The sequence below is a fragment of the Pleuronectes platessa genome, chromosome 18 (assembly GCF_947347685.1).
Source record: "Pleuronectes platessa chromosome 18, fPlePla1.1, whole genome shotgun sequence".
Taxonomy (NCBI): domain Eukaryota; kingdom Metazoa; phylum Chordata; class Actinopteri; order Pleuronectiformes; family Pleuronectidae; genus Pleuronectes; species Pleuronectes platessa.
In genome coordinates this window covers 18,375,665-18,400,026 of record NC_070643.1, presented here as the reverse complement: position 1 = coordinate 18,400,026, position 24,362 = coordinate 18,375,665, and the positions used below count along the sequence as shown (strand labels likewise).

At 42.5% G+C, this 24,362-nt stretch overlaps 2 protein-coding genes across 3 annotated transcripts; both read right to left on the bottom strand.

Moving 5' to 3' along the window:
* Positions 1-810: 810 nt before the first annotated feature.
* On the bottom strand, positions 811-10,913 carry med30 (mediator complex subunit 30). The gene is made up of 4 exons (XM_053446106.1): positions 10,819-10,913; positions 9,406-9,671; positions 6,590-6,748; positions 811-2,076 (listed from the first exon to the last, which is right to left on the bottom strand). The coding sequence occupies exons 2-4, from the start codon at positions 9,577-9,579 to the stop codon at positions 1,912-1,914; spliced, it is 498 nt and encodes a 165-aa protein (XP_053302081.1). The 5' UTR covers positions 9,580-9,671; positions 10,819-10,913; the 3' UTR covers positions 811-1,911.
* A 3,739-nt stretch (positions 10,914-14,652) lies between these two features.
* Positions 14,653-20,472, bottom strand: LOC128461245 (proton-coupled zinc antiporter SLC30A2). 2 transcript variants are annotated; one of them, XM_053446079.1, is made up of 10 exons: positions 20,209-20,472; positions 19,922-20,016; positions 18,603-18,757; positions 17,791-17,937; positions 17,501-17,654; positions 16,682-16,842; positions 16,393-16,505; positions 16,182-16,287; positions 15,587-15,721; positions 14,653-15,244 (listed from the first exon to the last, which is right to left on the bottom strand). In XM_053446079.1, exons 2-10 carry the CDS (start codon positions 19,993-19,995, stop codon positions 15,099-15,101), a joined length of 1,191 nt encoding a protein of 396 aa, XP_053302054.1. In that variant the 5' UTR covers positions 19,996-20,016; positions 20,209-20,472; the 3' UTR covers positions 14,653-15,098. The 2 variants fall into 2 exon arrangements, with proteins under 2 accessions (XP_053302054.1, XP_053302053.1); XM_053446078.1 differs by lacking the exon at positions 20,209-20,472 and having other exon boundaries at positions 19,922-20,196.
* Positions 20,473-24,362: the final 3,890 nt, after the last annotated feature.

The window sequence follows — 24,362 nt, the reverse complement described above, 5'->3', positions numbered from 1 at the left end:
CATTTCCTCTTGTAGTGTCTCGTGCAGCTTCATCTCCAATACGACTGTTATTGATGGTTATGCTTAATTAACTCGGAGAGACCATCTTCCTGTGACTCTTTATCCTCAAACCAATTCTCAATCAGGCTTTAAATTGAGTCATGACTCAGCCTTTCAGCAGCAAACCCTCGGACTTTGACTGACGTTGGGTGTCAGTCGGCAGAAAACCTCTGTGCTCGGCACTTCTGTGCGTCATAAAACAGCCTCTCTCTCAGAACTGGGCAAAAACATGTCTGACAGTGAATACATTCGAAAAAGCTCTTAGGCGTGTTTGATGTCTGACACTTTCCCAAAGTGAAAGCCTCACTCAGGAGAAATGGTAAAGTAAAAAAAAAAAAAATCAAAGTCATCTCTTTTATCGGCTAATATTAGAAACACCACAAGCTACCACTTTGCAGTCCAGGGTCAGATCTCGGGCATTTAAAAAAACGTTTATACACCATAGAGCTGCTCATTAGCTCAGTTTGCTGTTTGAATCTTTTTATGCACACTGGCAATATAAAGTAATCCACTCACTCTGCCATTTTACGATTTGTGTGCGGTGGCAGAAAGCAGATGTGTGACAAAGTTAACGACCCAGCGCATCAAGACCATACGTGAGGGTTGGTGACGAAGATGAACTGGGAAATTGACAGTTTCACCTTCAGGCTTCAAAACTCAGTTCTTTAGCCAACAAAAATGTCCAGTTCAACATGTTATACAAATCACAAGTATGAATCTGTGTCTTAAACTTATTTTTCCCACATAAAAACAACACATTACCAATGGAGCCCTAATGGACAGATATGGTGATTGTGTCTGGGAATCGCTTTGACTGGTGAAATCTCTCATCTGTATCAAAGATATCAAACTAACCCAGTTTTCTCTCAAGGTCGAAGTTCAATGAACAGAATAACATCATCAGCGAATGCTCGTACTTATAGGAGCAGATTCATTGTCTCAACAGCCTCAGCTTTTAGTTCAGAGATACCTCAAACCTAAAAAACGTTACTCCCAAAAGAGTAAATACTACAGCTGGTCTCTGGCCATTACATCTCAAGTTCTATAACTAAGAGTATTATCCTTTGCACACTTTCGAGGAAACAATATGAGCAGTGTGCAAATGAGATGAAAGCACTGACAAAGAAATGATTAGATTTGGATGAGTCATGATATGGCTGATGCCTATGGTGAAGCAGTGATACCAATTAAACCAGATCAGATCAGTCTGTCCCTATTTCAACATCAGTGCCAGAGAGAGAAGTGGCCTCTCCTGAGTCATCCTGCACAGACAGCATATCGGTCAGGTACAGATGTTTATTCATAAGTACAACATTTTCGATACAGATAAATCTACTGAAGAAATGGATTGAGACTTGATATTTGAGTTTAACCATAAACTTATAACTTAAATACACATCTTTTTTGCATTGTTTCTTCTGTAAAATAATAATTTTCATGCTGACACATCTTGGCAAAACATAAATGCCACAATTGATCTGTGTGTGAGAGATTTTTATCAACCAACGGATAAATTGATCAGACTCTACAAACTACTGTTTAGATATTTTCTTCTCTAACTTTCTCCCGACGCAGCTCTTCCACGTTTAAATACACAAACTCTATCAGCAGACAATCAAGCTCATCAAGTGGAGCCTCTTTCATTTTGTTTTGTACAAACCTCGTCTTTAGAACCCAGATCGTTGCTATCAAAGTAATGGAAAGTTGGCCGTTTAAGCTTTAGTTTAATGATGTTGAGTAAAATTGCTTATCCGTAATGGATCTCAGGCCTAATTATTACTTCTTATCTTCAAGATGATATCCTATGTTTTCCCCGCAGCTCCTGTGATGTCATTTAAAAAGTCTGACGGCTCATAAATCTCAAACCTGAAACTAAAACTTTAATGATTCTAGTTTCATTACTGCTAGTCGGGATATACAACACATTACCTTGTTGACCTCCAGGATTTCTCTCCTCTCCTCGGTGGCGGGGCGGCTCTGGCCAGCTGAGCGGTCCTCGTGTTTGGAGCTGTCATCTTCCACAAAGGGTATAAGTTGCTGGAAGGGAGAGCAAAAAAAATCTGGTTGTATTATTCACTTACAGCAGTATAAAGAATTAACAGTAAATTACTCAACTAATCATAAAGTTTATCTTCTAATATTGATTTTAAAAAGCTCTCATTCTGGGATGAAACTCACTCAATGATGCACTTTTGACATATGCTCCTCCCCTTTTATTTGGCCCATGTTCTGAAGATACTCAAAAGCACTGGACCGTATATTCTCACCTCTCAGCATGAGTCCAATATGTCTGCTGAGTACAGTGATAGGCTTGAATTATGTGCATATTGGAAATTTCAACCTATGAGTGCGAAGCTATACTGAACATTTCCCTGTGGTGGGTCATCATCGTGTTCCCATGAAGTGGTGACTGGGGATTCTGTGAAAAGCTCTCGAACACAGGACGACTCTCACTCGTCTATTCTCAACGTTGTGGGAAAGAGAGATGGCGACATAGAGAGAGATTAATTCATTTTTAAACGCTGTGTGTGCTTGACCTTGCCTGCTTGACACCACAGGGAGGCTGATGTGCATCAGCCTTCAGACGAGGCTGCGTTCTGAGACCCGACAGGGTCACTGCCTCCTGCTCTGCATCACACTGCCCCCTAATGGCTACCTCATAGAGGAGGAGTAGAGCAGGAGGTTTGCCGCAGCCACAGATCAAATAATGTCTGGTTTTTTCTTGAGAACAAACTGTTCCTGCATGCCCAGGACATTTGGGACATGTTGCGCAAAATGGGATTGATGTTATTCTTGATAATCTCAGTAAAGCTACTGCACAGAATTGGATTTTGTCAAAACGAGAGCGACTGCGGGGCACAAAGTGTAAATGCAGTCAAATGTCAATTCTACAGCGTTTCTAGGAAATACATATCAGTTATGTTGACGTTAAGTCAATTTTATAGTCTCACCCACTCGAAATCTACAGAGCAGTTTCTCTGCACAAGTTTAAGATGTATGATACTAGTTTTAATGCGTTTCAAGCAGCAAGGATACTTTGTTACAGTGGAGACAAGAAGTTCTTAAACGAACATCTCTAAAAAAACGATCAGACAGGATCACAAACACAGATTAGGTATGAGACTCTCAAATCAAAACAGAAGCTAAAGGAATGGCCACACCTTGCTCCAATAATGATTTGGCCCAATACTTATATATCTAAATTATTCATAGTTTTTTGTTATTCTTCTCTTCTTTCCCTAAAGCTTTGACCTGATTTAGCAGATTTTGCAGTTGGACCAGACGACCTGCAGACGCTAGACAGTGATTCAAAAGGGCTGCGTCATCTGGAAGCAATGAGTGACTAGTGTGTGAGTACGAATAGAGCGGTCCCTAGTTACGACTTACACCAAACAAGTGAAAAATAAATAAATAGGCTGACGGAAAGGTTAACTAACAGATGAAGAGAAAGGAAATGAACACAAGTAGGTGGGGGCAGGGAGAAAACCCGAAAAAAATGGAAGAGAGAATACAACAAATAAAGAGATTGGGGGGGAGGAAGTGCTCCTGTCAGATTCCGGGCTGAGCTCCGTGCCAAACTGTAAACTCTGGGAGAAAAGACAGCAAGGATATGTGCAGCATATTACAACAGACAAACTATGAGCCTGTCTCTGGCTCAAGAAAAACTGAAAAGTAGGAAAAGTTTTTTTTTTTCCCATATAGGGTAATTTAATACCAAAGGGAATGACATATCGGATTTTTAAAGGTAGTGGGCTGACTTTGGCAGCGCGTTGGGGGGAAAATGAAATGTGCTGAGTAGTGTGGGAAAGATGGATGGTGAGTGTATTGTGTGTGCACATGTAACCATGCAGCATACATGTGTGTGTGTGTGTGTGTGTGTGTGTGTGAGTGTGCCTGTATGAGTCATAACCTCTGCTTCTTCCACAGTGAGATGGATGTGGTTTCCTGCCTGACAGAGAAGAATGGGCTAATGAAGTTTTCCAGTTTACCTCGCTGAGACACAAGGAAAAGGATGGAAAAAGACGAACCAAAAAAGATAACACAATAATAAAGAGAAAACAGTCGGGCGAACGTGTGAGCGGAGAGGGAAATGAAATGGCATGGCTGTTCACTTCAGGAAATGACAAGAGGGGGAAACATTTGACAACAGAGACAAAGGAACAGAGGAAAATAGAAAGAGTGAGAGAGGGAGGAAAAGGAAAATGAAACCGATGTGAACACAGCTTGACTGAAGGAGAGAATGGAGAGAGCCATTATCCAACAGCAATAACAGAGAGAACGGAGATGTAAAAAACAAGGGAGCTCAGAAAAAGAAAGAGGAAAAAGCTTCAACTGGGTTGCAACGAAACGACAGCTGGAAAGACGAAGGGGAAAAGAGCTGACGTGCATTTAGTCCAGCTGTTCATTAAATGGGTCTGTTGCTAATTAGGCTGTGATGAGGTCACGCTGACCGAGTCATTGATTCCACTTCCTGTTTCGGGGCAGCCAATAGTGGGCGGCTGTCAGGCGAGCCACCTGAATTCTGCGGGATGATAAATGGCATGTGTGCAGGGGCCAAGATCAACAAACCCAGCGCCCCAGACAAACACGGTGAGCTGAGCTATTGGCTGGTCAGCACTGGACCGGAGTTCAGCCGCAAAGGGAACATTAATAAACATTTAAATAATGATAACAACTTATAAGTGAGATTAATTACTCAATGAGGATGTACAAGATTAAAGCAGGAAAGGAAAATGTGAAGGTGAACCACTCAAAGACTCGTGGTGAGAGCAGCAGACCAGAATCACTGTGAACAACTAGTGGACGGATCACTGGACATGCTGCTGAACACAGACAATGTACAGTACATGGTGGCAACCATCAAACATTTGTTCCAATTTAGGACTGGTGCCCTCCCACAACCTCCTTTATCCTCAGTAGGAGTCTGGTGAGAGAGATTAGCTGCGAGCCAATCTGTAGAAATTGGGAAGGGACTGCCGCAGTCATAAATCCAATCAAACAGTGGTGGATGGTCGGGGGTGTAGACCTGCATGGAGCCTCGCACAGTGCAGTGCATGCCCAGTTAGCCTCCGAGTGTGTGTGAGTGTGATTGTGTGTGTGTGTGTGCCTTCGTGACATTCTACAATGCACTCTGTATTTCTGTGTGTCCGTGCAGGCAGGCGGGGGTGCAGTGCGGCTGAGCAGCTGCTGCTCCTGAAGGTGGATGGCGACTGTAACCAGCGGTAAAGACACTCTGGAGACTCACCTGAAGTGACCAATCAATCTGCTGCCCGCAGACAGACCTAGAGGGAGCAGGCGAGATAAGAGTCCCCCACGGTAAAGATGGGCATTTATGGGAAAGTGCACGTGTGTGTGTTTGTGCACGTATGAGCAACAACACCAGTAACAATGTCCTTTTTCTTCCATCCGACTAACAAACCTCCTAATTAGCAGGTAATTTGATTGATAGTCGCTTAAAGCACATACATCATATGTTGATGTTTGTATCTGGAAGGATTAATCAATAGTTACAACCCCATTCTGTAGAATCTCACTGCACTGGTGGGTATCTGTATTGTATTAAAAGAACTTGATTAAAAAGCGAAGATTAAAATTACAGCAGCAACTGAGAATGTACCAATCAATGAACAGTATAACAGTAAAATCCAATAACATATCGTTCCAAATTAGAGCTGGAGCCAAAAAGTCGATGAATCAATGTGTCAGTCAAGAAAACCCCAAGCACAGTCCACTATAAACCAGACTGTGTTCAGCAATAAACAAGTTGAAGTTAAGACCTTTAAAACCTTTTGAGACCCTTTAAGACCACAGCAAAAGTAAAGAATATACTTGAAGCGAGTAAACACATTTATGTCTGTCAGACTCCAAGAGCTTGATCCAGATTGTCTCATAGCACACTTCACTAAACATGGTTCATGTTCATAAACCAGCTATCTATTAGTTCAACACAAACTTTTAAGACTTTACAAAGGACCTTTCTCTTGACATGTCTCAAAACAAACCACAAAGAAGAGAGATGGAAGTAGAGACTGGTGTTAGAAAGGGAGGACACCACAACACCAGACTGAGTGAATATAAAAAAAATTATAATTTTTTTAGGTAAGGTGAACTGCGAAGGACAATGATGTCGATTGAAAATACAGACGGTGACAAATTGAGAAAATTTGAAGAAAATCATATTGCATGCGGACGCTTCCACACAGGTGCACTGCATGGTGCAATTAAGCAATTAATATCCAATGACACTCTGAGGCATGACATATTAAAAAGGCTGAAAGAACCAGTTGATTCATTTTTCTTTTGTATAAAGACAGTGAGAAGAAAAGATTAGAAAGAGGTTTCAATGTCAATCTGCCAAAGACCCCTCAGCTGGCAGCTGTTTCACTAGAAGCAGTGAATAACCTGACATCTTTTGATGTGATCCAATTGTGTCAAGTTATCTTAGATTTGGACATTTGAAGACTGGAATTTGTCGTGATTTCCCCTACATTTGCATGGATGAGGTGATCAGTGTCAAATGGGTTTAAAAGATTCAGTGTCCATGTCTCACCTCGGGTGGTATCGAGTCCAGTCCGGCGCAGTTCTCGTTGCACTTGTCGTAGACTAGACGCAGCTTCCGGAACAGCACGGAGAGCATGCGTAGGTGCTCCTGGAGTTTCCCCAGCCGGTCCTGGTGGGTATTGGGGTGGTACGTGACTCCATTAGGCAGCTGGGAAGTAACACAGAGGAAATGTTGGGTTCAGCAAAGAACAAGCCGACAATTTGACTTAGTGTTAATAAAAAGCAGCAATCATTGATCCCCACTGCCAGAAGCAATACAAAGACTCTGCTGGTCTCAAACAAAGCTCCAACTAATTTAAGTTAAACTGATAACACAGGTAGTTTCCTTTCTGATTAAGAATGAAAGCTGCAAATACACAAGCCGGGAAATGAAACAGTCAAAAAACAATATGATAACAAGTCATGACAACATAATGATACTACAATTTAAACTCCCACACACAAACTTGGCACCATGAAAAGGTTAAGTGCCTCAGCTGCTGCCCTTTGTTTTCTCCAACCTTCACACTGAGGCAGCATCACAGGCTTTTAACTACAATGGGTGTAAACGAGTAACGAGATATGTTTTTTATTGAGAGGATCGACGAGCCTCTGGGGCCGCACCGTCTGATTATAAACATTCTACACAACATGAAACAAGTCTGCCTCCAGGGCGAGCACAGGGAAGACAGAGAGACAGAGGGAGGGAGACAGGGAACAAGAGATAAATGAAGATTTTTTACGAGCATAAAAAGACAAAAACAAGTCACAACAATGCAGTTTGAGGATTCTGCGGTTCAGACGTGCTTGCTCGGTTCGTCTCAGGCTGTGATTTTAACAGGCGGGTGCAGGAGGAGCGTTTCTCAGGAGCTGGCCGACATCCATGATAAACTCGTGCTGACCTCGGCACTGTCAAGAGCTGAACTACATGTGAACTGCAAAACAAACTGATATTAAAAGACTCATTTCCTGAGTAAAAACGCTTTAAGGGATTGCTTTTGAAGTAATTCAGCGTCTATCTGACATCACTTGATTGCGGTGAACTTAAGTACTTGGACATATTTGAGATATCACCATGACCTAATGATGACAGTGCATTGATAGTGTGCAAGACAGATTACTGTGTGGGAACCAACCTCCCAACAAATAACTTTGTTTGACCAAATAAAAATGCAGATATAAAACGTGATCCTTTATCTCCTTCTCCTCCTTTGGATTTGGGTTATAGAAGCAAAACAGAAACTTACTCTGTTGATGTGCGTTTCAAAGGCCATTTCACTCCCATCCCTTTTGGTCTGGAACTTGTGCAAACCAAAATGACAGGTGTGTAAGGTGCTTCAGACCACACTGTGGACCAGTAGACTAAAATATAAAGAAGAGGTGGCCTTGGTCCGGATGAAACTGACCCACGGTTTGATTTGTTTGCCGTGTCGAACAAAAGAGCAGAAAAAGAAGTGGAAGCCTTACTGGTCTCCCCAGAAACCGAGTGGAACCAGGCTCACAGGTTTGTTTTCAGTCTTCGCCTCTGACAATTTAATGTTTGAATGATGAGGACCTTCAGTTGGCGCATTCTTGTGTCGAGTACTGGCCCCTGAAGTGGCTGGTAGATAAAACCATAATGATATAACAGTGGCAAGGAAATCAGGAAAATTAACCTGTTTGTTAATTTTCTCCGTTCAACTGGAGAGACTACTACCTGCCAAATTAAAAGCATGCTGATTTAAGGGTCATACAAAACTCAAATGTATCTTGGTTCAGACTTTCAGGTTTAAAAAGATCTCTGGTGCTATTTGGGACAGTAGCCTAAACTATGAACCATACCAACAACATATTTCTGTCATGTTTTTACCAGTTCTTTAATATTTCTAAACAAATTTCTCTTCATGGCTGAGAGAATGAGACTTGTTTTAACATTGCTACTCTAAAGTAAATTCTCTACCTGCCTTAATGGTGGAGTCAAAGCCCAGCTTCAATATCTTAAGGAAACAGACTTTCTTCCCAGCAGAGAAGCACTGGTGTTATTGCAAATATTAACAATGGCGCCGTCTAGTTCAGAGTCCCAGTCCCACTGTGCACATTATCAGGACTCTAAAATTGAAGCAGGCTGTATGTAATGTAATTCGTCTATCATTAATTTTACTATTCACACCAGAAGCCTTTTCCTACTGTGACAAGTCCAAATGTGTTTTGTTAAAATTGCCTTTAGGGAGCCAGGATACCGACTGAGACCAAACCTCTTTACTACATGAATGACAATTTCGGCTTCTTTGAATTTTAAGAGTCCATTTTACTGTTTCGCTAAATTCAAACAAATGGATGCATTATTATATTAATAAATTCTAAACTTTCTACTGCCTCTAAAGGCCTCTTATAATCCTGAAGGTTGATCAAGTTTTCGGCTGACTGCACTGAAGTCACAGCTTCCTTTTATGATTCTGTCTGCTGCCACTGTCAGTTTTCAAATCCTGCATAAAATCATCGACTGAGAGCTATTTTGTTATTTGCAGAAAAGTGCTTTGTAGTGTTAACATCACACCTAGTATTACTATTTTTGCATATTCCTTTATATTTGTATGCCGCGATCATTCTTTGGCTTTTTATGATAATTTTCCGCTCTTTTATCTTTTATATAGATCTGTTTATGTTGTTTCTCGGTTTACAGCTCTTGTTTCGTTTCTGATGTTGTCCTCATGACATTACATTTTTTCAAAGGGTGTTAGAACTAAGCAAAGGACATGAAAGAAGGAAAAGGGAAAACAGAAAACTGTAGGAAGACTAAAACCATGACTGACGGGCATGTGGACCGAGAAGCAGAGCGAGACCGACCTGCATGTTCCTGAGGAGCTGGAAGATCTCCATGGTCCTGAGGACGATGTCTTGGACCGTCTCCTGGCCGATGCGACACAGCGAGGCCGTGTTGACATCACGTGCTGCTTGTGCTTGTTGCTGCTGCGGCGGCGGCTGTGCGCCAAAAGGTGATACTAGAGGAGGGGTCGTCATGGAGGCAGAAGGTGAATGTGAAGCGGGAGAAGGTTTAGGTCCAGGTGAAGTTCCCCGTCAGGCCATTCCACACCAGCACACCCTTTACATGCCTTGATTTGATGTTTGACAGCAGGAGAAGAGGAAGATGAAGTCAAGATGAGGAGTGAGAGAGCAGGACAAGTTGACAGTTGATGAAAGAAAGTATTGAATACTTCACTTGGGTTTCATCTAACAACCGCATGTTCTATTGCTCCATTAGACATCTGACAAGAGTGAGAAGAGTTATGGATATTGTTTTATCTATGTTGATGGGTATAATTTTTGTGATTTCTTCAAATTCGGGTTTGGGTGAAATAGTCAAAAATGTATCAGTGGATAAATAGCTTAAATAAATATTTAGTCAAGTAGAGACAAGTTTTTACCTTTTTATCAGCACAGAATGACAAACATGGTACATTTTTACAAATCTGAGGTAGACCATTATGTATTAGTATTATATGTTATATAATACATATTGAACTTGACATTTTTTATCACCTGACGCTATTTCAAAAAACATTTAAAAGTTGCTGACCAATAGTCCACAACCCAGAGATATTTAGATTGTGACAAAGAGAAGGTTCAAATCTTTACACTGGAGAAGATTTAAACAATAAAACATTTTACATTGTTGCTCAAACTTGTATTGAAACAATCACTTATAATAATAGCTAGAACTGTTATAGTCATCAGCTGATTGAGTCAACTTGCTCTGTGAAGACTGACTTGATATAAAAATGTTATATTATTAAAAAAACATTCATCTTTTATCACTGTTGTCGCTGTTAATAAAGTTCAACAACCAGGAAGTGCTTGTTAACGAGCCGCACAGCTGTGACCAATCAACTTAATAAAACACATGCTAACGGGACCCAGTGATGACGAAGCGGCGGTGCTAACGTGTTAGCCGTTAGCAGAAGTTGTTCACTACACGCTGTGAAGCAAGTAAAGGAAACTTCGCGTCACTTCACGCGCTCCTCGGACGCGCACGTGGAGCAGAAGCAGCCCCATGTTCGAGTAATGGGGGTTTTCCCCCCCCCGCGACACGGTTGTCACCGAGGCTAAAGTGGACGGTCACACCGCACGGACCACACTTCAAGCTGTGTCTCTGTTCGATTCCCGTTGTGTCCGGTCGCTACTCCCGCGCCACGTGAAGCCAAAACCCCCCACAATTAACGTCATGTATCTGATGTGTCCGGAAACAACGTGTAACTTTACCTGTGCGCTGATAATTCATCATCTTTGTTGACATGTCAACTTCCTCTGCTCCGCTCCCGGGATCTCAGCCGCGGCAACTCTCGCGAGAGTTGGTGCTGCTACCGTAAGTGCTGGAAGAGAGGTGATTCAAATTGCTGTACAGGCACATTCAAATCACACAGAAACAAAGTTAAAAATAAATCTATTTGAAATCAGAAAGCACAAGTTAAGTAAAATAAAAGATTTAAAAGAGTAGAATAAAAGAGATAAAGAGGTGGGGAAATGTAGAAATAGGTTGACAAATATAATAGATTGAACTGTGTAATATAAAAAAATACATTGATGGTGAGACAGTAATTTGATGAAAATGACACATTGAATGTTATATCTCTTAAAGATAAATTGAAATATGTCAGTCTCCTATTGAACATTATCCATAAAATGTGTACCATCAATTTTATAATGTATACCTCATGTATATGTATACCTCTTATTGGAATAATTAATTTATATATATATACCCTTGCATTACTTTATACATTTATTCTTATATCTTTGTTTGATTGTACTACATTTATATTTACATTTATTTGTATATACATGTGTGTGTATATATATATATATATATATATATATAGCACATACCATTTTAACTAATAGTAATTTTGTATACCAAACCTGCCTATATACATCATTTAATATTATATAATATGCAACATAATAATATTTGAAATTGATGGCAGCATTACGGTAAAGCAAAGTGCACTACATAATTATCCAGGCTTTTTAGGGTTACAGCGCCACATGCTGGTCTGCTCTTCTATATCAACTTGGAACACACATCTGCCTGCATCAGCCTTCAGGACAATTCCTGCCACTTGATTGCTTCTCATGGGTCATTATGACTATTTTAGTAAATTCGAATTCAGCCTTAAACTGTTTTGAGTTAAATCCCTCAGTGCACACGTCCCTCCATTACTTATACCATTCAGCACTGTGCTGGATTCTTGTGTGAGCTATCAGAGCTCAAATTAATTTAAAATCAGTCAGAAATAGAGACTGTTCAGCTGCTTGTTGAGCCTGAGCTCTGCCTCGCAGCGGAATTGGAGGCATAATTGAAAAAGTTAAGACTTTATTCCCTTCAGGTTTGAGTGGGTCTGAGTAGATTAGGATTAGGATTAGAATGCCTATCACCAAATTTACATTATTCATTTGAATTTGGTGTAACTGGCTGGATTTCACTTCACTTTTATCTCAAACACGTGTTGTGTAATAACGACCTGGAGTCATTTCTTTTCACTTATTCTGCCTTTCTTAAAAAGAAAAACCCCTTTTTACTTATCTGCACCATGCAACACTGATATGGAAAACACTGTCTCCAGTTCACTCCACTGCCCACAACTTCTTAATTGCAGAGAGCGTGCTGTTAACTTGCCAGGTTGAATGAGTGTTACTCTTACAATCCCCATCTGCTGCACCGGCAGACCAACTGAGGCATGCCATTTGGAAATGAGTTTCTCCATAATCATCCAGCATAGTGTGTTTTAATTTGGACAAGGGAGCAGTGGTGGCGAGCGGGTGGAGGCAGGTGGAGAGATGTGTTCCCTGCTCTTCTGCTGAATTATTCACTACCTCCACCAAGAAGGTTCTGTTTTCATCTGTGTTTATTTGTCCTGTTTGTTAGATGGACGAAATGAATGAGATTTAGTGAAAGGAAGTGGTGTGAGTCAGGAAAAGACTAAATTTCGGCGTGGATTGGGATCCAGGAACATTGTGAGATAAGGCGTTTTTTCATAATTTTCATGAATATTGATGGATTTAATTTTTTATGTCCAGGCATATTCAGGAGACTGATTTGTGTGTGTGATTTAGTGAAGATCAAAATAAAAGTCTGGATATAGTGAATTTAAATGGGGATCAAGAGGGAAATTAAAAAAAAAATGTTCCTTGTATTCATGGAAAAGTTTTGGAAATACAAGCGCAGGTGTGTGAATGTGTTTGTGATTATTTTGTTTGTGTGTGTGTGTGTGTGTGTGTGTGTGTGTGTGTGTGTGTGGTAGATGTTCGTGCTCATCACGGGGGCAGGGCTGCCTCCTCAGCTGTCCAGAGGCCCTCACCTACTTGAGAGCTCATCTATCATCACTGATCACAATAAATAAAGAAACAGAACTTATTGATCGCATCAAGGCCAGCTGATGGAAAACGCATTGATTTGAAACACCTTTTTTTTTTTTCATGTTAATGTCATCGAAACCTTATTGAGACAAAACATTCTTGGAGACGCCAAAGAGTCTCATTCATCACACGACGGTGCAGAAAGAAATCTCATCACTGTCACTTCCTACTGTCGCACAGTCACAGAAGCAACTGGAAAGCATCTGAAATGAGAATTCAAACGAAATATTGAACGCTGAGTATCTCATTGCTCTCGTGTGTCTCGTGCAGCAAACTGTAACTGAGGCCTCTGACATGACAAACATCAGGCAGCGCAGATTACCTTGACAGTGACAGCAGGGTCTTGGCTGCAGGGGCTTGAACCTTGAACATGGGGAAAGTGTGTGTGTTGTGTGTGTATGTGAGGGGGGGGGGGGGGGTGACTGAAATGGAGGTGGACGGAACATCCCTCGTGAGGAAATACAGATCATGTAACAATTATCAGCTGAGGGGGTATCAGGACTAAAACGGATTATCGAGACACCTAGTGCATTACACACGCTTTAATTAAATATGCACTGATCTGCTCCCTGCAGGGCTAAGTTCAGATGGAGGGTGTGAGGGGGGGGGGGGGGGGGGGAGGTGTTAGTACAGTCCGCTTTGAAGGCAGCAGCACGTAGTCTATTCCACCACTCGCAGCCAATTTCACATCAGGAAGTCTCCACACCAGAGAATTAGATTAGTGCACAACTGAAGGTGTGAGTCCACCAATCAGCAGCTGCCATTATTAGATCATCTCTGAAGAGACCTCATATTATATGCTACATTTCATACTTGAGTATATATGCGCTCCTGCAGTTTGAATGCACTGTGTCATACCAACACAAGTCACAAGCTCCTTTCAGGGCCAACATACAGAAAAATGGTTCAAAGCCACACAACTATAAATATTGTATTCTTTGTGCATATCCCATTGTCATCGTTGACACCAAATACTATGCACAAGACATCTGGAGTATTTTAGATTGAAAAACCAAATGAAGTCCTGGGTTGGAATATTCTGCTCATTTAAAATTTCACTTCACCAGAAGGACTGGATCAAGCAAATACAGATATTATACTAAATGTGATATTGTGTCAGACTGAATCACATTTGCAAAAATCCCCAAATAAATAATTGTCAAATCTAATAAGAAATTATAAGACGCCCTGACAGTATGAGAGGCACCAGCCAGCTACGTGTCAGTGGTTGTTTACGATGGCCTCCTCCATGTTGCTATAGCTCAGGTCACCAGTGGCCGTCACTGCAGGAAACGACCGAGCAGGAGAAGGTCAAACCCGAACGAGCCGTAAACACTTCAGTGTGAAGAGCATGTCAGCGGCCCTGGTACCCGCAACCCGGCTCAGGGTCAAAGACATGGTTGGGGGGGGGGGGGGGGATCAACACGTCTCTGAGGACAACTGAGGATCCATCTTTACACTTGTTGGCAACAGAGGAGGTGGAGGGGCAGTAAAGGGTTAAACGAATACAGTGCTTTGTCATGAAGGATTTTATGACACTGTAAATTAGACAATATTCATAAAAAAAAAAGAATATTTAATTGGATAATACATTTCCTTCTAATACCTTAACGTCTGTACAAAAGCAGTGCGTGTTTGTGTTGATGCTCGACTTTGTCAAGTTGCTGGTGTAATAGTCCATGCGTGGAAATACTCAATGGTCTTTATTTACATGTATCAGACAGCGAGCCAGTGGGTGAACGCTCAAACAACAAGACTTTAGCACCGTCCTGCAAGTGTCACATGAAGTAAAAAAAAGGTAAAATTAGAAACACTTGTAGTCTAGAAGTATAAATATTAGCAGAGAAGTCATTGAACATGTAAATGATTCAGAAAAGACAAACACTTTAGTTTTATAATACAGACTGGTTTCTATGTTAACACAAATACACTTAAAAAGGAAACTAAAATAATGTCAACATAAAGGCACAGTCACGTGACTTTGGCGTTAGTGTCAGTGTAGAACATGTGACCTCAGGGTCCAATGAGCAGAGCAGAAGAACGTAACACTGATCACTGCAGGGGATTCTTAGCCTGGCTGTTCTCTGCTGTGTGCGGACTGTGACCGGGCAAGGTTCCTGTGGCTGTTACATCTCGGGGTCCTCACACAGGGTACACCCGGGCTTCAGGTCGGCCTGCCTCTCCATTTGAATCGTGACAGAGTGGAAGTTGTAGGAGGAGAAACATGCCTGTGTCATTTCCCTCAGGACAGTCTGAGCATCCACCGACTCGTCTGCGGAGAAGAGACAAAAGGAAAAACCACAATAAACTGTTGTTAGATCAGCTCATGTGTGCAGGTTATATTCCTTTTAGAATTCATTCGCAGTGTTAAAAGCATTTAATAGATGATTATTGCATCATAAAGCAGCTGCAAGTGTATTTGTCAATGATTATAACTGCTCCTATGAAAACATAGTTAATATTTTTACAACTGTGTTTTACTGTGTTGTCTTTCATTATCTGTTTGTAGAGCCTCCACAGTCTCTTACTGGTAAGGGTCCATAAACAGGATTCCACGGGTACATCCCAGTGTGTTCTACATAAGATTTTAAATAAAGGTGCAGGACTTTCTCACCTATGGCCACGTGAGCCGTCAGCACAGCCTGGTTCATGGTGAGGGCCCAGATGCGGAGGTTGTGCACGGCTGTGACCCCCTTCACCTCCAGCAGACCAGCCCGCACCTCGCTGTACCTCACCCCCGCTGGAGTGCCTGAGTCACGCATGGACAAGACACAGAGACAAATAGTGGAGGAGGTATAAGACTGAGAGGGAGTATTTATGGATGCTGAGAGTAGAAGACAGACATCTCCTCCTTTTAAGTGCAAATATGCTGAGGTTAGGTAGAATACAATGATTTCATCCACCCATTTTCCATTTGCACATAAAAACATTCCGACTGGAGAAACAAATTTTGGCAAAATAGCGTTGCAAAAATTTTCCTTTCATTGGAAAAATATGTAAATACAAACAAATACACGTATACAAAATATACAGTATGTAAATAATGAAAACACAAAGAAAAGCAAAAACGAAAACATGGAAATATCCCCCGATCCAGGCCACGCACCCTTGTAGAACACGGGTGTGAAAGGTTTTAAGATTTATTGAGAAGAAGTTGAAGTAGTGAAAAACTACCTATAGAGTTTGTTAGGAGTGAGCCGATCACTCACCTTCCATCAGCACGATGAGGATGTCTCTCATGATGGTGAAGGTCGTGCATAAGACGAAAATGGAGAACAGGAAGGTGCAGATGGGGTCAGCGATCTTATATTCCGGCTGAAAAATAAATATCAGTGTTACACAATATATCACAACACACTAATCAAGACACGTATGACAAAAAACAAACCACACCCGATTCTCCAGCGATTATCACGTTACCTTGAAGAAGATGATGATGGCGCTGACGAGCACGCTGACGCTCTGGAGGAGATCTCCCACCACGTGGACGAAGGCCGCTCGCACACTGGCGTTGGCCTGCTGACCCCTCCGACCTGACAGGAACATAACAGGGCAGTAAAGCCAATTATACATCGGATTAAAAGTCATTATATATTCCATTATAGTGTCATTATGGTGGATTGTGATGAACCCATGGTAGAGAATAGTGTGCACAGGGGGACTGAATCATAAGTGAGGGGACAAAATGACTCCAGGTCTAGAAACCCACCATGTCCTGCTCCCTTCTGCTCCACATCTGCGTGGTCCTCGTGACTGTGGTTGGAGATCTGATCGTGTCCTTTTCCTTTCTTGTCACTGTGGCTGTGACCGTGTGAGCCGAGCCCTCCATGACTGTGGCCGTGGCCCGACTGGTGCAGGGTGAGGGCCATGCTGTCCAGACAGGAAACAGAGTAAGTGTTAGCGCTGCCTCACATCGAGATGGTTCCTGGTTCGAATCCACGTTTTCAGGTGAATGTGGTCTTCATAATCACCAACAGAAATGAGACTGGTCCGGTCTACATGATAGGTTTTACCCTCCTGCCCTTATTGCCGCAACAGAGCTGCAGATGGACGTTGAAGCGTGACTCATCGGACATCTTGCTAGTTGCCTGCACCATTACCTCTTTGACAGATTATCACTAAAGTGCAATGAATCCTGGGAGAGGTTGGGAAGGGGAAGGATCCACCCACTGGGGTCTTAATTTCTCAGGGATGAAAGGACGCAATTGAAAAATCAAACAATCAGTCTTCAAATGCAGCCGAGGACCAAGGATGCAGCCCCTTTATTGAGACGCAGCTGACATATCGACTCTGTGATTCGCTGGCGACCTGTCTAGAGTGTTCCCTGCCTCTCACACAATGGATGAACTTCAACATCTTGAAGAGACGATGAATCTGATGTTCATCATCATCATCATCATCTCAAACGATGAGCGTCGGTAATGCTCTGCTCTCCGTGGCCGACTTTAACCGAATCATAGATGCTCAGAGAGTCGCTGTGTGCTGATACAAGCTGCATTAATGAGAACTGAGTGTGTGTTTTACTCACATTATATTGGCCAGCACCGCACAACCGGAGGTAGCCAGCATGATGGTGCCCTCGATGGTGTAGTCGTCGCTGATGAGGCGCTCCACGGCCAGGTAGACCAACACTCCTGTTACCAGCCAGATGGTGAAAACCGACAGCAGGGCACCGAGGATCTCTGACCGGGTGGAGAGAGGAGGAGAGAGAGAGAGACGGATAAATCAGGAGGAAACATGACGGTTTGAAAAATCATTTGTGGTGCAGCTCTATAATCCTGACAGCAGCTCCAGCCCTGATGGACGAGAGGATGTTACCTGCACGGTGCCAGCCAAAGCTGAGCTTGTGTGTGGCCGGTCTGGAGGAGAGCCAGAGGGACAGGAGGCTGATGATGAAGCTGGTGAAGTCGACCAGCAGGTGAGCGGCGTCCGTCATCACCGCCAGGCTGCCTGCAAAATACCCACCTGCACAGAGACACACACAGAGACACACACAGAGATAGTGTTGTTTCAGTGTCAATTTGCATTTGTGTGAGGAGCGAGGAGGAGAAAAACTTATTTGGGGAAAAGGAAGAAGGCTCGAGAGGAGAATATGTGATTGAGTGAGAGGAGAGAAAAAACACTAAAAGGAAGTAGAGGGTGAAGGAAAGAGGAAGAAGAGGAAGTGGAAGGACGAAACAAAAGCCGTTTTTCAGAAAGTGTTTTGAAATTGAACGTTTAGATGCTTTCACAACAACAGGAAAATGTCGTACAGGTTATAGAGGTAGAGCAGCAGGCGGTGGGACGAGACAGGAAATCACACGAGTCTGCCCTCATCACCAAAAGCTCTAGATTCTCGTTTTCCTTCCAAGTTTCTTTTACACGTATAGCTCCTCTTTTTCATTCTGAGATATTTGTGTTCTTACAGCACACGGTCAAAATGCCATATTCTCACATGGCCTAACTCTGATATTTTCCAGACAGGAAAAGCTCTAGAAAATGTTGCATTCTCACAAACACCTCCCTCTGGAAAATGTCAAGATTTGGAAAAGGCAGCAGAGGGAGGATAAGTAAGAAATTATAAAATGTGCTGGGTATGAAAACCTGACTAAAGAAACCAGAGAGAGGGATGAAGGATTTTAAAGACTCACCAAGGATTTCACCGATCATGAAGATGAGGCAGACCACGGACACCACGTAGAGACGCTTCCTGGCCACTTTCTTCTCTCGCTCACGGTCCTCCTGAGCGTGGCTGTTATCGTGGCAATGTTTGACGCCATCGATACCGTCCCTCTGATTGACCGCGCTGCACGAACGTTAGAAATCAGAATTAAGTCAGTGAAGTGAGAGACAAAAGTTTTCTTTATCGTGTCTTCTTGAAGTCAGTTGTCATTTGACCTTTCAGTTATTTCTTTCGCTCTATCGATTACCTCAACTCATAAACTTTGACTTTTTTATATTGATCTAATGCACAACTTTGTATCGCTTCAGTTATTCATATTTAAATCTGTATTCATATTTGGCTTCAATACTCTGCCTCAGCTGCTTGTGTCTTTAAATCACCTTAAACTTGAGATATCTGTGTTGCCAATATCTCCATTAGCACATACTTCTTCACAGTAACAGCTTTGTAGTAGTTTTGAACTTTGATCTCACTCCAGAGAACTTATTCTGTACTCATTTTGACCTTTTGTTATTGTAATGCTCTTGTGTTAAACTGTTTTTGTGAAAAACTGGATGCCTACATTTCCCTCGGGACCGATAAAGCATATATCTATCTGTAGATTTGTAAATATTAGTTAGAAAATATAAAACAGAAGATACTTGCTTCATGGTAAAAATGATATAAAATAGAGAAACTAACAGATAAGGAGGGGAAGTGTTTCTTATTGTGCATTGACATTTTAAATGTAAAGTTTTGTTGTTCTTAAGTGTCTCTAAGTCTTGATATAATATTTAAAAATACACATATTTCTCCTGTGAAATGAAGGCTGCCGTTTGCCATCTTGCATTTACGGAAGTGAACTTTTAAATTTGGTTTATTTCTTCACTCCTTGTGCACACCTCCCTTTGTTTTTGACCGTGACGTCACCACCAGGGGGGAACCGGATAGTGAGCTGCACAAGCACCAGTTGAATGAGCTGGATGAGGGTAGTGCGCGTGCGCAGTGCTGCTGCCGGCAGACCCCAGACCAGTCCCGTGTGTAACATCACAAACACAAGGAACGTGGGCAAAGACTCCTTCGAGGAAACCATTTCTTCACACTGGATTAAAAGCAGTTTTAACCAAAACCTTTAGCCCGGGTTTGATTTAAGGTCTTTATTTTAAGCTCACAGATAAAGTTAACACAAATAAAGGCTATACAATAAGTTTTCCTCACGATACGTGTAAGGTTCACATCTTTCTTCTGCTCTAGTTTGACTTGTTTCTTGTGGTTCTTTCTAAAAAAAGTGAGAGATCAAAGTTTTACCTGTGCGCGCTGGTGTAAGTGTGGCTCACATCTGTCACCAGGGGAACTCTCTCCGGATCCTTGTTTCTGGACATGACTCTAAACTAAAGGAAATCCTCCAAAAAAATACCAAAAAAAACAAATCTAAAACAAAAGATAAAAAGAATGAAACTTAAAAATGACTTTAGAGTGAATGAACCCTAAGTTGTGTGTGTGTGTGTGTGTGTGTCCTCTGTGCTGCTGCTTGAAGGGAGTGCTGCAGCAGTCGGGGCGCAAACAGCTGAACGAGATGCAGCCTTGTGACTCACTTTGTTTGGCACCGTGCGCAAACGCTGCGCCCCGGAAAGCACTGAGGAGGAAGATGATGGTGATGAAGATGATGATGAGGAAGATGATGATGATGATGATGGAGGAGGAAGAAGGTGATCAGATCCAGGATCAGAGATGTGGTGGTGAAAAGTTTGAAGAGATACCTTTTCATCTCTGCGCAGTGTTTAAACAACTTCCTTCCTAACTTTAATCTTTGAGTAATTAGCTGATCAAGTGTCGATATCGGTCCCGATACAAAGACCCGCCCCTCTCCTGTGTCCAGCCGGCACTAAGTGATTATGCAATCAAACATAGTGCCGTGCGCTCCGGCCCCGAGGATCACATGCTCTCAGGTTTCTGAACCATCCAGAGCGTCTGGATCAAATCTCTTTTAACAAAAAAACATTGTTTCATATGATCAACCAAAGTCTTTATTGATTAATTCAAACGCTTTGATCAGGAAAGATTTTGGCCAAGGTTGTGAGTAGATTTTGCAAGTCATCCTGAATCGTGCAAATAAATCCTCACACCAGTGATGTAAGAGTAAGAATTTGGGCTGTGGGGAAATCTGCTGAAAGAATGAATGGTTCTTACCCTGGTTGATCTCTGAAGCTCTGAAATGTGATGATCTAACAAGTCCTTCCACAGCGTACCGCAAGGTGACGCTAATGCCACGTGTCACTATTAAATAGTGACAGGTGAGAAATTGTATTATCTTTTATTTATTTATCATCAAATAAAACAGGCAGGTGGAGTCAGTAACTTCCTCTGAATCAAAGCTTACGTTCATCGCACCGCATTCCATGATATTATCCAAGTCTGGAGAGTGGTTTGTGAATATGGGCTACACAAATAAAGTTTGATTGATTGATTATATATATTTTGAGTGATCAAGGCTCTATTTGCCTCTGAAATGTGTCGACGAAGATACCAAAGTTAAGTACTTCAAAACTATCCTTAAATACAGTACTTTTAAGTTACTTTTGCACCACTAATAAAGGCGGTGGAAGTATAAGTAAACATTGATTAAAAAAAGTTGTCAATCATTCATATCCGCTGGCTTACAAAGTGACCTGTGAGGTCACAGCACTTGTTACTCTGTGACAGCAGCGTCGGGTTCGTGAGACAATCGCACTCGGACACTTTTATTCCCTTTGAGCGCCGTGACGTGTGCTTTTCTTGAAAAGGCCTAAAAGTGGAGTGAGCTTGACTCTAAAAATAGCCGTCAGTGTGTCAGGTCTATTTCGGTGGGTATAGTGTCTATGGGCTCCAGAGAGTGGGCCTGTGTTTGGTTTGCCAAAGTGTTTGTGTGTGTCTGTGTGTGGTGTGAGAAAAGATGGAGCAGGGGCTGGTTGCTAGGGGGCTGCGGAGCGGGGGGGGAAAATGGCACGAGAAGGGTTAGTTACACATGGCTGTTCACACTGTTCCCAAGACCCCGACCCTGAAACACTCACCGGCTCCATGAGAGCGCTGCAGCACCGTGTGTGTGTGTGTGCATGTTTGTGTATCTCATGTATATACTCTGTTCTCACTGCGTCCTCTTTAAAAATGACAAAAGATCAGAACCATTGAAAGTAAGATGCACAACTGTTGCACCATGGGAACCGCCTGCCTCCTCCCTTCCTCTCCATCCTAATAACCACTGTGGGTGTGTGTATGTGTGTGTCCGTGTGTGTGTGTGTGTGTGTGTGTGTGTGTGTGTGCTTGTGTGAGTCTAATGAAAGGCCCCAAAAGTGGTAAACAGCTCCAGGTCAGGCGTCGGGACAATGCACTGACGTCAGACCAGCTCCGTCACAATTAGACCTAAGTGAAGCCGGTTCACTTTGCAAGGGAGCCGAGGGGGTGATGGTTGAATGACAGACACCCCCCCCCCAAAAAAGGAGAGAGAAAGAGAGAGAGAGAGAGAGAGCAGAGGAAGGGCGGAAAGAAGAGAAAGAGAGAGTGAGTTCCTCATAAGTCCTCAGAGGTGCAAGGGATCTCACAACAGACGAGGCTGTACGTGCATCTACAGCTGAGAAGACATTCCACGGCAGAGGGTCTGAATATAGGGAAAACCAGCCTAACATGATGGAAGTGGTCCTGACCAGACTGCGGGACTTCTCCTGCAAGACCTCCACCTTCAACGGCGGCGAGGGAGCCGGACAGAGTGCATGCAGGGAAACACGGACGAGGACGGAGCCCCTCAGAGACACAGCTGGAGGAGAAGGCAGCAAAATGGACATCGAGAGCGCACTGGGCTGGCTGAGGAGAGAACTGGTAAGACTGGGACTAAATAGAATGTGAGCTCAAACTATTTCAAAGGGGCCATTTTGTATAATAAGTGCCTCTTGTGTTTAATTGATTAAAGTGGAGCTACATGCAACTGAATTCAAGAGTCAATTAAAACCCCAACTCAACTCAACTCACGAGGGGCTTTCTTGTTGCGGCCTTACATGGCCTCTGTTTACCCAGAAGCTTATGGCAAGTCATTTAAGCTCAAGTTATCAATATTTAGCTCAAATTGTTTTCCAATAAAAATATTTAAATGATTCTTGCATGTGTTGTTGTATTGTTTTTGTAAAAATACTAATTTCAAGTACATTTTGTTGGTAATACTTGAAGAATCATATCTATTTTGGGTTTTCTGTGCTATTTTTACTTTTATAAGTAGAGGATCTAAATTCCTCATCTACCACTGCTGTGTCTAATATGTTGAACTCTTTATACTTTATACATTTAAACTGAATTCCAAGGTGTCATAAGGCTGCTTACATTTCAAGAGGAGCCCTTATAAAGAGAGATAAATATAAAATATATTCAAATTACTCCATAGCTGAGGAACAAGATTATCCTTGAGCTACACATGCGTCTGTGTGGTCGTCTGACAACTGTAAGATTCCAGTGAGGACAAAAGCATTTTTATCGTTTGTTATGTCAAAGGTCAAAGGACATTTGTCACAGGAACAAAATGACCCCCTGGGACACTGTGAATGTGTTTATATGCGAGGAGCCCAAGTTATTGCCTTTTTGTTCCTAAGATGCATGTAGGTCATGTTGTTACAATGTCAACCCCTTACAAACCATGCTCTCCACTCAAAGAGGCCCTGTGTGTGTGTGTGTGTGTGTGTGTGTGTGTCTGTTTGCACCTCTGTGACCAACTGTGTGAGGCTCATTGTCAGGGCCTAGTATATCACTCTGCGTTTAGTGCATTCAGGCAGACAGCTTGTCATGGTAACTGAGGGCCGTGAGCACGCAGAGACACACAAACCACACATCTGACCCTGAGAGCAGAGGCTCGACCTTCTGAGCAGCAGCGATGGACCAACGTTTATGAAAACTTTTAAACTATTTGTTCCCCTCCCTGCCAGATGTATAACTATTTGGAAACCTGCTGACAGCAAACAGAGAGTAAACTAAACTTCAAGTGTAGAAAAACTGGTGGAGTGTCCCTTTAAAAGCCTGACTGGTGCAGCCACGTCGTTCCCATTATGAAATCGTATCCACAACTCTATCTCGGTGATGAATAGCGAGTAGAACTGGCCGGTGTTTTCGTTATCCACACATCGGCTCTTGATTAAGATGCGACTCTGCAGTGGAACGGTGAAGAAAACGTCCTCATGCAGATGCAGAGAAGCACAAACACATAATCCGGTGTTTGGCTCAAAGGGAAAACGCTCGTGTTTCTTCTCTCATTTCTCCCGAGTGTTGACAAAGGCAGAGTAAAACCAGCGTCTTTCACTGGGAGCCCAGTCTCAGCCGGGTGCTGTAATTACCAGAGAAAAGAAATGCAGATTGGACCAGATGGGTTCTTTTTTTTCCTCCTTTCTTTTCGACTGGGACATTCCTCAGGACAAACTTCGGACTCTGGAGTTGGTGGAATTCTGAATATCTTATTTTACAATGCCGGCAATTAGACAGCCGTCTGTAACAGAGGGAAGAAAGAGCCGAGATTTGCATTTGAAAGACGCTCAGATCGAAAATAGCTGTGGTTTCACACTGAGCCTGAAAGTGGTCGTGTTGAAAAAGGAGAGAAACTCAAGTTCAATTCAAGTTTGTGATCATTGGATATCTGGTCCTGTGTGTCTGTTTTCTCTCTCTCCATCTGAAATGTGTATCTAGACTGATTTGTTCCCTGTGTGCAGATGGAAATGCGTTCCCAGGACCAAGCTCTGAT